The sequence below is a fragment of the Psittacula echo genome (genome assembly GCF_963264785.1).
Source record: "Psittacula echo genome assembly, chromosome: 1".
NCBI classification, from domain to species: Eukaryota; Metazoa; Chordata; class Aves; order Psittaciformes; family Psittacidae; genus Psittacula; species Psittacula echo.
The window spans coordinates 60,495,850-60,510,296 of record NC_137735.1 but is presented as its reverse complement, the minus strand read 5'-3'; the positions used below and the strand labels follow the sequence as shown (position 1 = coordinate 60,510,296).

Sequence of the window (14,447 nt, the reverse complement as noted above, 5' to 3'; positions counted from 1 at the left end):
TTTTCAGACTGCAGACAGCATCCAGTGTGATCAGCAGGGAAAGCAGGGGTGGAAACAAAGCCAAATCTTTCAAAATGGTTTATTGCTTATTGAATTTTTCTCCTTTTCTTCTACTCTTCCCCCCCAGTTGTTTTCTTCCAAAAGACTGGTTTTTGAAATTTTCTGTCCAAATGAAAACACAGTCAAATAAAGAATGGGGTTTGGCATATGGCTCAGTTTGCAGTATTTGAACAAATGCAGGTTTCTAAAAGTATTTGTTTTTCAAGTGAGTCTTGGTGTCCAGCTGAAAAGCTGCTTGCCAAGAAGGAATCAGAAGTTGGAGAAAATTGCATGAAAATAGGAGATGAAGGGATCTGGCTTGCAGAGGAGATTCTGTTAATTCTCTGCTCCGTTGCTCTGTAGAGCCATTTACACCTGTGTATATGAATACTGACTCTGTTGAATTTGGAGATGTCACACTGATAAAAATATATGTTAAAGTATGATGGGCATGGAAAGACATCAGTCGTGAGAATAGGCAAAGACCATTTTTGCTACCTTTCCAGCCCCGTTTAGTAGAAATAATGCCAAAAGTGTTATGTGGTTTCCAGAGAGGGGAAAGGAGAGTCTGAACTGAAACTGTGGAAAGGAATGGAGAGGAGAAGAGGAAAAGGAAGGCTGGATGCAGGGATCCCTTTTCTAGGCACAAGAGCTGGATGAAAATAGCTAAGGAAAAAAGAAGATAACCCAACTTTTTGATAGGGGATGGTAAGAAGCCTTCCCCATCTCTAATTTCAGTGATTCATGCGAATTGTTAAAAGCTGTGGTATATTAGCAGTGAGCTTCTTCCAGCTCCCTTTGAAGACACAAGCAAACTCTCACTGGTTTCAATAGATGCTACCATCAGACCTAGCCTTGTAATTCACTCCTCTGCTGAAAAGTTTGGCTCTGCACTTTGCATAACGCAGACTCTAATCCACATATTCAAGCTTTCTTGCTTTTTAAAGATCTTTAAGTGCACCGTTTCAGATGCATTTCTCTTTGTCTGGAAGGGCCCAAGGTCCTTTGCTGTCTTTTGCAGCAGGGATCTGGGGTGGCCGTTGCCAAGCAAAACTCTCCTGTGAAGTCCCTCTTGACAGCAGAGGGTGCACAGTAAAGCTCGATGTTACATCTTGGCATTCATAGTATTTAATTTTTTGTGTGTTTCCACCCAAATGGTTCAATGATGATTCAGAGCAGTAAAGCCTACATAAAGCAGCATGGAAGTTGAGGCACAGGGTCTGATCCCAGCGCACCAGCGGTGGAACAAAGCACTTAAGATGCTGGCTCAGTGTTTGAGATGCAGCTTTGATTTCTTAGTCCCTAGCATCTTTCCTGCCTCTGTCCATAGTGTCTGACAAAATGAAAATAATGTCCTTGCACTACCTCATGGGTCTTTTATGTCTTAGGGCTAAGACGATGGGAGACTAGGACACCAAAATGACTCGGAAGGGTCCTATTGAGATCCTAAGCACTACTAAGCTCCCATGCTTTGCATAAGGTGTCTATCATTGTGAAATAAAGCCTGTAACATGGGGTCTGGGTGCAAAATGCAACTGATAACACTGAACACAATGGCTTTCCTTTTCTAGGTGTTGCAACCTTCCGGTGTCTTGCACCAGATGGGATTTGGGAGCCCCAAGGACCTGATCTCAGCAACTGTTCTTCTCCCTGGATCAACCACATCACTCAGAAGGTAAAACCTTTCGCATGTGTTGACCACACTGAGTCTATGCATTAACCTTCCTGAGCTCCCTGGTTGTTTTCACAACAGGGAACTCAAAGTGACCAACACATAAAGCATGAGCCATGCATGGTAATGAGGAATTGTAAGGAGAAAGCAAGACTGTAAATATGTGATGGAAATTAATTCAAAGAAGGTGAAGGAAAGGCAAAGGAGAGGGCCTGCAAAGCAGAATTAAACTAGAGCTAACGGTGGTTCTTGTTTGTGTCAAGAAAAGGAGGAAAAGAGGAGAGAAAGTGAATGGTCATGTGGAAAATACCAACTTATTGAAGAAGGAAGCTTTCCCTTTCATTCATCCCCAAGGATTTTCTCGTGCCATGCAAGCACAGGATAAACCCTATAGTTGAGAAATCTTTACCAAAGAAAGGCAGGCTCAATATGAAATGTTTGCATTGCACTTCTGACTTTCTGTTTTTAACTTCTGCCCAAATTGTAAAGGAACTGATGGAATAGAAAACAGTGCTGCAGTAATGCATATCTTTTGACTCTTAAGTCCCTTGATGAATGTTTTGTAGCACTTCATCATTTATCAGTGTTAAAAGTGCATTAACATGTGACAATAGAAGTTCAAGACAAGCAGAGCTTATTTGATGGCAATATGTTGAACGTTTTTGTTATTAATGCACAGTGGTGCTTTCAGCTGATTTCATTACAAAAGAAGACCAGATGTGTGTTTACGCCACAGAGTCTGTGGGCTGAATCCTTATTACTGCAATCTGTGGGGATTTATTTGCTCCTTTAGCCAGAGTGAGCGAGTCCCAGCATTGCAGGCTAGCTGTGCTGCTGCGTGGGAGCAACATAGCACTCCCAGAAAGCCAGTGCTTGCTGGTGAACAGGACGAGGTGACCCTACAGACAAGACTCTCTGGCTTTCTCCTCCTTGTTTCCCATCTTAACTGAGGTACAACAACCTGTGAATCATTAGCACATACACCCCTGATCATCACTATATCGTGCCATATATATTTATACCTTTAGCTCCCCAAAGACGAGGGAAGATATTAATTAACATGGGGCTGCTGCGACATGGCACAGCCATTACAAAGCATGTGGTCCTTCTGTCCCATGTGGGAGGATGGGGAGCTTTCCTGCCATACACTCAGCTAGCTGATTAATAAAAATTGCCTTTTCTGGTATTAGCAGCTGTGCAGCTCTTGTTTTATGACCCACATACTTATCCTGGAGGGGTTAATATTACTTACTCTAGCTATAATTCACAAAGGCAGCTGGGAGACCTTTTGCTGCTCGGTGAAGATGTCTAAGCAGTTAGCCATTAGCAGAGGGAAATAATAGCTTGCACTGATGAAATCTCCATCAAGGTTAGGCTTATTTTATTTGAAACCCCAGCTATCATTTGCGTAAGAAATGACCCCCATTTAATTTGCTATGCGCTTTCAAAGCAGGCTACAATTGGAGAGCCAGGTTTACAGACATGCCCAGCAGGTTAAAATTGGGACTGGAGATAGTCAGTTTGTTTTAATTGTTATTATTTTTGTGGAGGAATTTAGTTATGTTCAGCTTTGGGAAACTTCCACTGGTTGGTGGGAAGACTATAGGGATCTGCCAAATGGCTCTGGATCCAATATTTGATGCCTAAGTAGTAATCCACTGGGATCTTGGAATATATGTCCCAACCTCTATTGAGAGCTGCTAGAAAAATATGAAGACTTTCCAGGAATGACTTTTGAGAGGAAAGCTCTGCCAGGCTTGCCTATGGGCATGTGCTGGGGTTTGCATTCAATAAGATACTTAGAACAAACACATTCTAAATTACTAATGAAATAATTGATAACCACTTGGTTTCCCTGCCCAAGCAAGAGGCTTGGAAATCATCACTGTGCTTAGAGTTGGAGACTGATCTACCCATAAATCAGGCACTGGTTTCTCATGTCCTTGCTGTGGATGGGACACTTCCCCGCCCCAAGCTTGTAGACTTTTTCCAGCACCTATCTAAAGCTGAAAAACAAGCCTTTCTCCTCTCAGCAAAGCCAGCTCCACTTCTTGCTGATGTGGGAGCAGCTAGAAGAAGCAGAAAGCCAGCCATACTTCGGGGGTGATCACACCCTGCAGCTCAGCTCTCCTGCATCCCCAGTGTTTGGGTCCTCCTTGGCCATCTATCGCACAGCATCCATGGCTGCGGCACAGCTTACAAAATGGCTAGAAATGCTACTTTGTCAGCCAGGGTTCATACCTGCTCATTCGTTCCTAATCTGCTTTGTCTCCCAAAAATGCCCTCTTCTATCACCTGCTGGGACCAAGCTCCTCAGGAAGAAGGGTGAGGGGTCCCTTGAAGAGATTTCAGCCAAGCCAGAGAGGATGGTAGGGAAATGCTATGCTTGCTTTCATGTCTCTCTAAGTGAAGTAAGGATAAGGATTATTACTTACTGCTTTTCTTTCTCCTGCTGTGCTGAAACCGTACATTGGGTGTTTGCCTGCTTGCATCATGGTATTAGGTTTTACAACCCTCTATTAGCTTCCATTAGAGTTATTGTGCTTGATGGAAGATCAGAACAAATGTCTGCTTCAGCAATTCATTGGCCTCCTGACATTTACTTTAACTTTATTGTTGGTGCCTACCATGCCCTTGTAACATAGCAGGAGAATAAACTTGCCAGTGCGATTGAATTATGCACTGCTACCTGGGTTATTTCTAGAGTCAAGCAGTAAAAGGAAGCAAAAAGGTCAATTTTGGATACATTGCTTTGTCCTGATCATGAGGTCATACATTCAGTTTCAGCCTCTTCATTTTAGCTTTCGCTTTCATCACTGCTGTCGCTGGTGCACTGCAGGACTTGCATGAAAATATCTTTTCCTTGCTCCAGCTTTTGGTTGTGGGTGCTTCTAGGAGGAGAGGCACCACTATGCTCTGCTTCAAGCCTCTGAAAGAGAGGAGGCAAACCAGAAAGTTTTTCATGCAAAAAACTTTTCCATCCACGCTTTTTGCATGAAAAGCCTCAAACATCCATAAGGCACATACCAACCATGTTCATGTTGCCCTCCTGAACAGCATAGATGACATAGTCACAAAGAACAGATAAACCTTAGGGATCAAAGTACAAAGTACTTCATCAGGTCTTGTAGATTTGCTAGGTTGTGTCTGGCAGAGGGAGTGGGGTTTTGTGGAGGACATCACGACATGATCATGTCGAGGCCTGAGGGTGAAATTGCAGTCCTGATGACACCACAGTGAAATCCTCCATCCAGGTTAATTTTGACGATATGTTTCCAGAGTGCCATCATGTACTGGATGGAGCAGATGCTATAGTTGATGGGTTATTAAAGGGACATTAAATGCAGTTTAAGTTGTTTGAATACTATGGTTTCAAACCCGCTTTGTCAGTGTTCTCTAGCTCAGCTGTACTGTAGAAAGAGCAGCAGTAAAACCCTGTTGGATAACTAGTGTTTATAACTAGTTAGTTATAGCCTTAGGTATCATCTGATAAAAACAAAGTTAAATGGAACAGGATGTTCATCATCCAAAAAAGAGGATGGTAGATATGTTCTCTTTTCTATGAATGTACACATGTACAATGAAACCTCTGCCAGGGAAAGAAAATGGCCATGAAGGCTTTACAGTGTCAGAAATTAGCCCACAGCCCCTCTTTCAGCCTTGCTACCCAGCTGCTGGCAGCTGATGGTGCCTGATAAAACCTGTCAGATGTTTGTCCCTCCAGAAAATAGCGTTGACTCCATGGCCTTTACAGCTGACTGGTCCATTTTGTATATTGCTGTTTTTAAAAATCCTGGTTCAATCTTTCATGCCATCTTTTGGGGGTTTTTTCATATCAGTCAGCCTCAGGCTGCAGGAAAATATTTTTGCCTTTATGACCACTGGTGTTTCAGCACATTTGCTCCCTTCCCAGCATCTTTCTTATTTCTTCTTAATTTTCTTCCCTAAATACTTTTTGCCTTCAATTTTTCTCATTTTTATTCTACTGTCCTCTTCCACAGTCATTTCCTTCTGAGAAAGGTAGGGCTTAAACAGTGAGCAGTGCAATATGGGGAAGGTCATTGTGAGTCTTCCCAGAAAAGGTTCCCTGCTTCTGTTCTTTGGCATATATGAAACAGGCAGAAATGTGTGCCCTCTTCAACAACTATTATTTCACAGTCTTTTCATTCATAAGAAGACACAAGATAGTTGTACAACCTGGGAAAATATTAGCAAAGTGCTGCGCGGCGTGATTTCATGTATGCCAATGCTGATTTGTAAATCTGGCCTGAAGTCTGCTCAAATGGAAGAGATGAGCAAATTTTTTGACAGAGCTAGAAAACTGTATTTTGTTTGTTGGCACTTTTGGCAAGGAACATTTTTTTCTTTCCTTCAAATTAGCATTCCAAGACTAGACTTAATGTAAAAGGGGGAGGGGAAATCATCCAAAACAACCAAAAATCCAATTTATTTTGAACAGATTGTTTTGTTTTATCCCAGAATACTTTTTCTGGTTTGTTTTTAAATCAATTTTTTTCATAATCAAGGTAGAAAATAAAAAAAAAAAAAACAAATCAGAAAGAGATGTATTATTTTTAACTTTCTTTGTTTCTGAGCCTCTGAGTAGAAAGCTCAGTTAATTGCACATTTTTTCCCTACTTCTTGCTGACCTCTCAGTGACAGCTTGACCCTTGAAGAACCTCCAAGGATTGTGCCTGTGTTCCTGTCTGACTATGTCAGTGGTTGGGTTAAAGAGTATTACGTTTTGGAAGAAATATCTTATGAAGGGCTTGTCTTCCATGCAGCAATGGTGATGAGGAAGATGTGGAGAGGTGTTTTATTAGAAGGGAAGTAAGTTAGTAATACATCCTCTTTGGACAGCAATGAGCTTTGCTGAGCATTATGTAGAATTAATCAAAGAAGAGGTTCAGTCCTATTGTTATAAGAGACCAGACATATATCTTAGGCCTGGACTATTAAGCCAGCATTTGGGACTTGTAACAGAAGTTGGATTCGATTGGTCTGCGTGGGAGATATTTCAATATCAGTGGAAAATGCTCAAAAGAATTGGGGAAATTAGCATTAACAGGTCATATGGCCATCATTTTGGACACCCCTCTCATTATCCACACAGGCGGAATGGAAAGAGTGTCTCAGCACTGTTGAGACTTGTAACTGCTTTTTCTGGCGATAATGAATAAGTGTGGAAATGAATGTCAGTGCTAGGAAGTAGCTTCATCATCTGTCAACCAGACTTGTTGTCCCAAGGGAATGGCACATCTCTCTGTTTTCAGGAAACCTGGGTACATTAAATGAGTTTGGGTAAACACTTCTGTGTCCCTGGGGTTCATGAATTTTGAGCTTTAATGTGCCTTTTCTTGGGCATTTCTTCCATTGTTGCCTATATTTAGGTGTTTATTTGGTCACACTAGAATTCCTCTGATTTGCAGGTTTTAGGATCAGTTCAAGATAAAAGGAAAAAGGTTTATTAATGACAAATCCACACCACTTTTGCTGAGAGGTAGGAAGAATTGCAGCCTGCAGTTAAATGCCACCAGGAACTTATTACAGGGAACTCTTGGGTTTGTCTTTGTAGCAGCTGACCAATTTGTCCTGAGTATGCTAGTTTGCATAGGTGCATGGTCCAAGAGAAAATGTATGCATCAAATATTGGGTAGAAGGGTTTTTTTCTGATGTATCTGTAATAAACCATTGCATTCCTGCAGTTTTCTATAAGGCTTACAGAAACACCATGTTACATACATGCTAAGCTCCAGCGATGAACTGCAGGAAAATGTTGAAATTGATTCCTTTACATAAGGAGATTTGATGCAGTCATTCTTTAATGTTCTAGGTGCCAACAGAAGAGGTCAAAATTCAGCTTCTATGTTGATGTGTGGCTTTCTTCAGCTGCTTATGAGAGCAGGCAGCTGTAAGAATAAGATCTGGTTTCTATGGCATTAGCTTTGTGTGTAACAAGGAAGAAATAATTCAATTTTTGAATATGTTATCATTGCTCTAATGGGAAGAACAACACATTATCTCTTTTATTTATCTTCTCTATATCATCATATGCTTTAATTCTCTGAAGATGAGCATATGAACATCTTCACTTATATTTCATTAAATCAGATTGGCTGTCACTGTCAAATTGATGAAAGTAAGTTATTCATTATATATTCATATAACTCAGCTAATTGATTTACAGAGAGGTAGAAACTCAGCTTGTGATCTTTCCCTAGAATCTCGCTTTTATAATAAGCACCAGAAATTGAAGGAACAAGAGAAATATCTGATCTCTAACTGTTGGAAAATAAGACAATTGGAAATTTCATATGAAGAACCCAGCAGAGCTGGCCACTGAGCCTGAAAGAGAAGTGGGAGGTTCATTTAAATGTCATCCTGTGCAATTTCTCCTTATCCTTGACATATTCCCCATGGATAGGCATTCCAGATCACAGAGTGGTATATAACAAAAAAAGCCCAGCAACCTGCAATAGTGTTTTCGTAATGGGCTGCTTGTAGAAAGGACAAGCAGCCTTGTTCTCAATCTCCATGGCATAGAAGAAGAGAGGGCCACCAGAAAAGGAGAGCAAAACAGAGCAAGGAAGGGGCAAAAGTCACAAGGGGAGAGTTGCCCAAATAATTGCACAGTGAATTTCTCTGCAGGTGATTTGTGAGTTTTATGACTCAACTAAATGATAAAAGTTGTTTAATAGATTCAGCCAAACAGCCTACTTGATTTTCCCTTACAGCAGACCTTTGCTTGAAGCCTTGAGCCTCTGGCTCCTGAGTTAGCATGCTTTTATGTGCTGAGAGTCACTAGCCTCATTACAGATGTAGCGGCTAGTGTGTTACGGAGCATGCAAATGCAAAGAAATGAAAAGTGGTAAGTTAGTACCTGATTATTGAATCCATATGATGGGAATTGTGAACATTTTTATCTTGTTCATCTGGGTTGTCATCTATTTTTGTTCCTTTAACAAATAGCTTTTTTTTTGCACAGCAATTGTAGCAAAAATCATCTTCTCACTATGAAATAATCTTCTGGAATCAGAAACTTTTCCTTCTTGACAGGAGAGACTATTTACATGTTTGGGGTTTTTTTTCAAGTGGCGTTAGGTAGGATAAGGGGACAAGCTAACTGAAGCCCTCCTTAGCATGGGCTTCCTGTGAAATGCAGTGTCATCTTTACTTACATCTGTTGTGGTGCAAAGAAGCAGCAGCCCCTCAATTCCAGCAGTGCCCTGTGAGAAAATCAGAAATTGTTGTGTTGAAGCCCATATGGTGACCATAGCTGGAAAAGCCACTTGTGTTTAAACCATACTCAAACAAGGTGTCCTTGTCCATGGCAGGGAGGTTGGAATTGGGTGATCTTTCAGGTTCCTGTCCTGATTCCAGCTGGGATAGAGTTAATTTTCTTCCTAGTAGCTGGTGCAGTGCTGTGTTTCGGCTTGAGTCTGAGAACAATGCTGATAACACACTGATGTTTTAGTTGTTGCTCAGTAGCACTTACCCTGATCAAGGTCTTTCAGTCTCTCAAGCTCTGCCATGAGGTGGGGCACAAGAAGCCAGGAGGGAGCAGAGGCAGGACGCCTGACCCAAACTAGCCAAAGGGGTATTCCATACCACAACCTTCTTTTGATTCTCCTCCCCAGCCTGCCTGTGGAAGGGGTAAGGGGGTGAGTGAGCGCCTGCATGGTACTTAGTTACCAGTTGAGTTTAAACCATGACAGTCCCTTCCAACCCAAACAGTTCTATGATTCTATGACCACATGATCAAACCATGAAGAGCCTTGCTCTAGTTTCCTTCTTGGAAACTTCTTTTCTTCCTCTCTACTCCTCTTCTTCTTCTGGGGATTTGATTTGTGTAACACTGTGGGGCTGGAAGGGACTGGAGTAACATTATACTAACAGCCAGGGACAACCTTTTCTTCTGCTTTCTTAACTGCAGATGAAGTCGGGGGAGATGGCTGCCAACATTGCCCGGGAGCTTGCAGAGCACACAAAAAATCACTTGTATGCTGGTGACATCGCATACTCTGTGTCTGCCATGGTCCAGCTGGTGAACTTGCTTGACGTGCAGCTCCGAAACCTGACTCCGGGTGGGAAGGACAGTGCTGCACGCAGCTTAAATAAGGTAAAGACAAATGGTCTTGGGAAGGGACAGGAGGCTAAAGAAGGGTTTGGCACTCCCTGGAGAGCTATTATAAATGTCTTGCTGAATGACTGCCATTTTAGGGCAGTGATTCTTTCTTAGTAGACAAGAGTACCTGACAGGTTTCTATTTACGGTGTATTTTATTTTGCTGAGAAACAAAAAGGTTGTAAATGCCAAGTGTGCTACTGGTCCTGGGAAATATATACCCTTAAATTTGTACATGTATGAACTCCAGGTACTTCATTGTGGTCCCAGCTCTCATAGCTCAGTATGAGAATGACTCAGGTGATGCCACAACAATTATTTTGGACATGTGCCAGTGTGAATAAGATCAGAATTTTGTCCAGCATTTCCAGTACTGAATCTGTCTGGGAAATGCAATATAACATGATCCACAAAATCTGAGTATTTAAAGCCCCAAGAGGCAGAGTCTAAATTTTTATTTTTCATCCCGTAACATTATAAGATGCTGATGTGAAGGTCAAATGAACATTTTTATGTATTGAGATAAAGAAATAAAAGCAGAAAGAAGCATTTATTTACACTGGAGAACCATTTACCAAAGGCACATAAGATACCATTATGTTTACACCTAAGGTCTTCTGGATGGTTTAATATTAGAGGGCCTTTTAGTGATGACCTGTGATTTAATCCAGAAGCACCTTACTGCATGATGATGGTGTGGTTTCTGTGCCCTGTTTGAGAAGAATTATTATTAGTCCTTTTGACATTTCCAGAGTTAAGTGGAATGGTTGCACACTGAAGGTATTAGAAGTTTCCCATAGTGGGAGGAAATACGGGCTGTGGAGTCTGTAAGAATGCATTTAAAGTTGAGGGTTTTCTTGGTTCAAGGCCCTCTTCATCACAGAATCTCATGTAAACACATGGGATAGGACTTATGTATGATTGAGATGGTGAATGGTACAGGCCTAGTCATCAGAACAAAGAGCAGCTGAACCCTGTGGCTATGAGCACATGGTTGTATTGGCCACCCAGTTAAAATAAGGCGCAAAATACTGTTTTCAGCTGCATAGTTGGCTCCGAAAGCCCTGGCATTCATGTGAGACCAGAATTTGCTCCCAAGGTTATACAGGGAATAAATTATCCCAGCTAAGCCTGAAATTTCTTGTATATCTTCTGAAGAAAAATACCTTTTAGAGTCATAATGTGTTTTCTTTTCTTGTAAGTTATTATTGTAGACCTATGCTGTTTTAAATGCAAAGGGCTTCTGGAACTGAAGTCCTGCATCTCATGTGCTTTGCATGTGCTGTGAACTGGGTTATCCTGATGCTTTTAATTAGTGCTGCTTCCAGCTATTTTATAACAATGTAGGTAATAATTATATTAACTGTTACATCAGCATAACATTATTTGTTATAATCATACCATGGTTCTTTGTTTGAAATGATGGTGATGTCTGACAATATCAGGTAAAACCAGCAATTAATGTCACCTACTAATGGGTTTCACTGTTCCAGTCTGCTTGCTCTTCTGAATATGCCTCAGCCACACCCAACATTTTGTCACTTCAGCTTTGCGAGCACATATTTTTCATCTTTTTATATCCCACCTTCCGATATTTGTTTTGATTATATGAAACGGGGTTGTATCACAGGGGCAGGTATAAGTTACTGAGGGGAGGGGAAGACTGGACAAAGGAGAGCACTCCTCAGCTCGGCTGTCACTCCTGGAATCCCCCTTGCAGGTTTCTCCCCCCGCCCCGCCATCAGCTTTGCACAAGCAGCTCATACAAATCAATTGCACTCCGCATTAAAATTCTGGACTGTGTGGAGTCCTGCAAAACAGCGATGCGAATCAGTGATCCAAATGACAGGCTCAGTAATTTACTTGCTCTCATTCCCCACTTAATTCTTTAGAAGAGCAACTGCTCTGTGTTCATTTAAGAATGCATGAATTCAACTTGGAAGTAGTATTGGGCAAACAAAAGGCAGCAGAGTTACTCCTCCATTTTCCTCTTCACTGATCAAGAGTATTTTCAAAATAAAAGGGAAAAAGTCATTTGCAAAGAATCTTGTTTAGTCAGAAAGAAGAAATAAAGTAAGCACTAACCATTAAATATTCTTTTAATCATTAAAGGAAATGTGCCGGGAATCTGAAAGTAATCACCTGTGCTGGTTTGTACTGCTTTTTTTTGCCTTTTTTTTTTTAAGCTGATGTACAGTGAATTGAAATAAACTGGCATAATCAGAATTTTTAAAAGCCATCATCTTGCAGGAGCCACTTTTCTGTCACTAAGAGCTTTATGCTTTCCACTGGATCAGGCTTAATTAAGGTAATAATTGTTCTATTGCAGACTGGCAAGACCCCCAAGTGGATAGCTCTGTAATTTTCAGCAAGGCTTTCTTTGATCTCCATTTGTTTCTGTAAAGTCTTAGTACTGGCCAGGTTTACCCAAGGGAACGTTTCTACTGTTACAAATTGATGAATTAGAAATTGAAATTAGGCATTGTGTGATACCTAGGTGTATTTTGTTTGTTTCAGAGCCTCAAAACTCTCAGGGACAAATTTGGTTCTCAGCTGTACTAAAGGATTGCACTGCTGTGAGTTGAGAACACAAGTTACCCTGAATCTCTATTAATGTACAATTTCCAACCCAGACACATCAGCAGAAACAAACATAGCCAGGCCAGTGGCTCTGAGCAGCCTGATTCTGGAAGGTTTAGTTGTACCAGTGCAGAGCTCACCAGTTCTAGCTCATTGCTGCAGACTGCCTGCAAAGTCCTGGAGAGATAAATAAATGATTGTTGGAATTTCGTGGCACACTGAAGTGCAGTTACCAGGCAGGAGGCTTGCAAGTGCACATCAAAGTACAGTCTTAAACATGCTCCTATGAAAAAGGTGGATTCTTTGTGGAAAAGCTGTTCAGCATATAAACCATTTAGGCCCAGGAATTACAAAAGAAAGCACAACTGGCATGAGAGAATTGGAAAATGCATTCCTGGAGAAGCAGTTTAATCCAAAGGGGAGAGAATGTCATCAATAAGAAATACTAGATCAGATTCCCATTTCATTATTATATCCTCTTCATCAGGAGCCCTGAGCAATGCTCTGTCCTCTGGTGCAATGTGTTGCCACACTTGATATTTGCCTGAGCTGGCTTTAAGTAGCTCACAGCAGTGAAGCTGGAGTGCTATAGGTTTTGCCTTAAGCCACAGCTCTGAGAAGGTGTATCAGGATGGGTCCATGGAAGTCCACTCTATGTCAGGATGCAATCCTGCATACATCTTGCTCACTGGAATTGATCCTGCTCATCCAAAGCTTGGTTATACCTCACTATGCCATCAGCATCTGTCTGACTGCAAAGCCCACACTCCTTATGTAAATAACCATCAGCCCCATCCTTTCCAGCCTTTTTTGACATGGAAATATCATGTGTGATCTCCAAGCTGTTAAGGAAAACATCATCTCTTGAACATCTCTACTTGACTTCAGTGTCTCCTACCATCTAACAGCTGCTCTTGAAAAGTTGCCCGTTTGTGCTTTACTTCACTGAAAAAGGACTAACACATATTTCTGGAGCCCGTCCTTCCGGCCTTGCACCGCTGTCTAATTTGCATGCTTCCTTTGGTATGGTTGGTTTTCAGGAGCTGTTTAAGAGACAAATGAGGTTTTTTTCATAGGCGTTTTCTTCAATTTTTTTTCCCTTGTTCTGTCACTAACTTGTTTTTTCTATTCCGTCTTTAATCTGCTGTCTTTATGGACTCAGCTTCAGAAAAGGGAGCGCTCTTGCAGGGCCTATGTCCAGGTATTTCTTGTGGTTTTAATACATGTGTCCAGTTTTTGAATGACTGTGAAATGGGTCTTGTCTCTGTGAATAATCTGTCTGTTACCATCTTTGTGGCAGCAAATTCTAAGGTTAAGGTTGCAGGATAATAATTTCATTCTTCATATCCTCCCACCTGCCCATTTTCTCTCAGACTTGACAAAATTTTGAGCAAAATCTTTGAACAAGAAAGTGGGAAAAAAACACAGGAGAGATCTGACAAGACTCATCCAGCCGTAGGAATAAGCAGGACAGTTTGGATGCATGGAAGTAAAGAATGCAAAACTCCAGCTGACAGAGGTGTCTCCAGACCAGCTGGGTTTCGCTTATGGCATATCACTCATACCATTGCCACCTGCATTTCCTTAGTTTTCTTTCTTCCCCTCTTACACTTGCAAATTTAGAAACAATTTGATATGGTAACACTCAGCATGAGGGAGGAGGTAGGATCATAATGAAATACAGGGTGTCCTCAAAAAGGGATGTGGGAAGGAAGAGAGTGCTACAAACTAAATATAGGATTAGGAACATAATGTCCCATAATGTTCACCCAGCTGTGGCCCCGCTTTTGTAGGCTTACATTGTGACTTTGTGAAAACATGAACAAAGTCAAGCTCCGGCACTTTGGAAAGATTTGATTGTAGGCTTTTCAAAAATGGGGCCTTGGATTATGTTATCTATCCTGTTACCTTGCCTTAGAGCTTTTGCTCCAGACTTTTATATAAACCTGTTTGTATACTATCGGTAAGTTAATGCTGCTTAAGGAATGTGAACGTTTTACTTTCTAATTTCTGTCTTGTGCTTATGAACACT

At 41.3% G+C, this 14,447-nt stretch overlaps 1 protein-coding gene across 17 annotated transcripts in view; it reads left to right on the top strand.

The window, feature by feature from the left end:
* ADGRL3 (adhesion G protein-coupled receptor L3) overlaps positions 1-14,447 on the top strand; it is a gene marked incomplete at its 3' end in the record, with an annotated part of 327,501 nt that overhangs the window by 230,837 nt on the left and 82,217 nt on the right. For 13 of the 17 annotated variants that reach the window (XM_080613905.1, XM_080613916.1, XM_080613917.1 and 10 more), the window contains 3 exons: positions 1,611-1,714; positions 9,645-9,830; positions 13,578-13,616. In XM_080613905.1, the coding sequence (XP_080470031.1) occupies positions 1,611-1,714; positions 9,645-9,830; positions 13,578-13,616 (329 nt within the window). The remainder of the gene's footprint in view (positions 1-1,610; positions 1,715-9,644; positions 9,831-13,577; positions 13,617-14,447) is intronic. The other 4 variants (XM_080613903.1, XM_080613904.1, XM_080613918.1 and 1 more) reach the window with 1 other exon arrangement.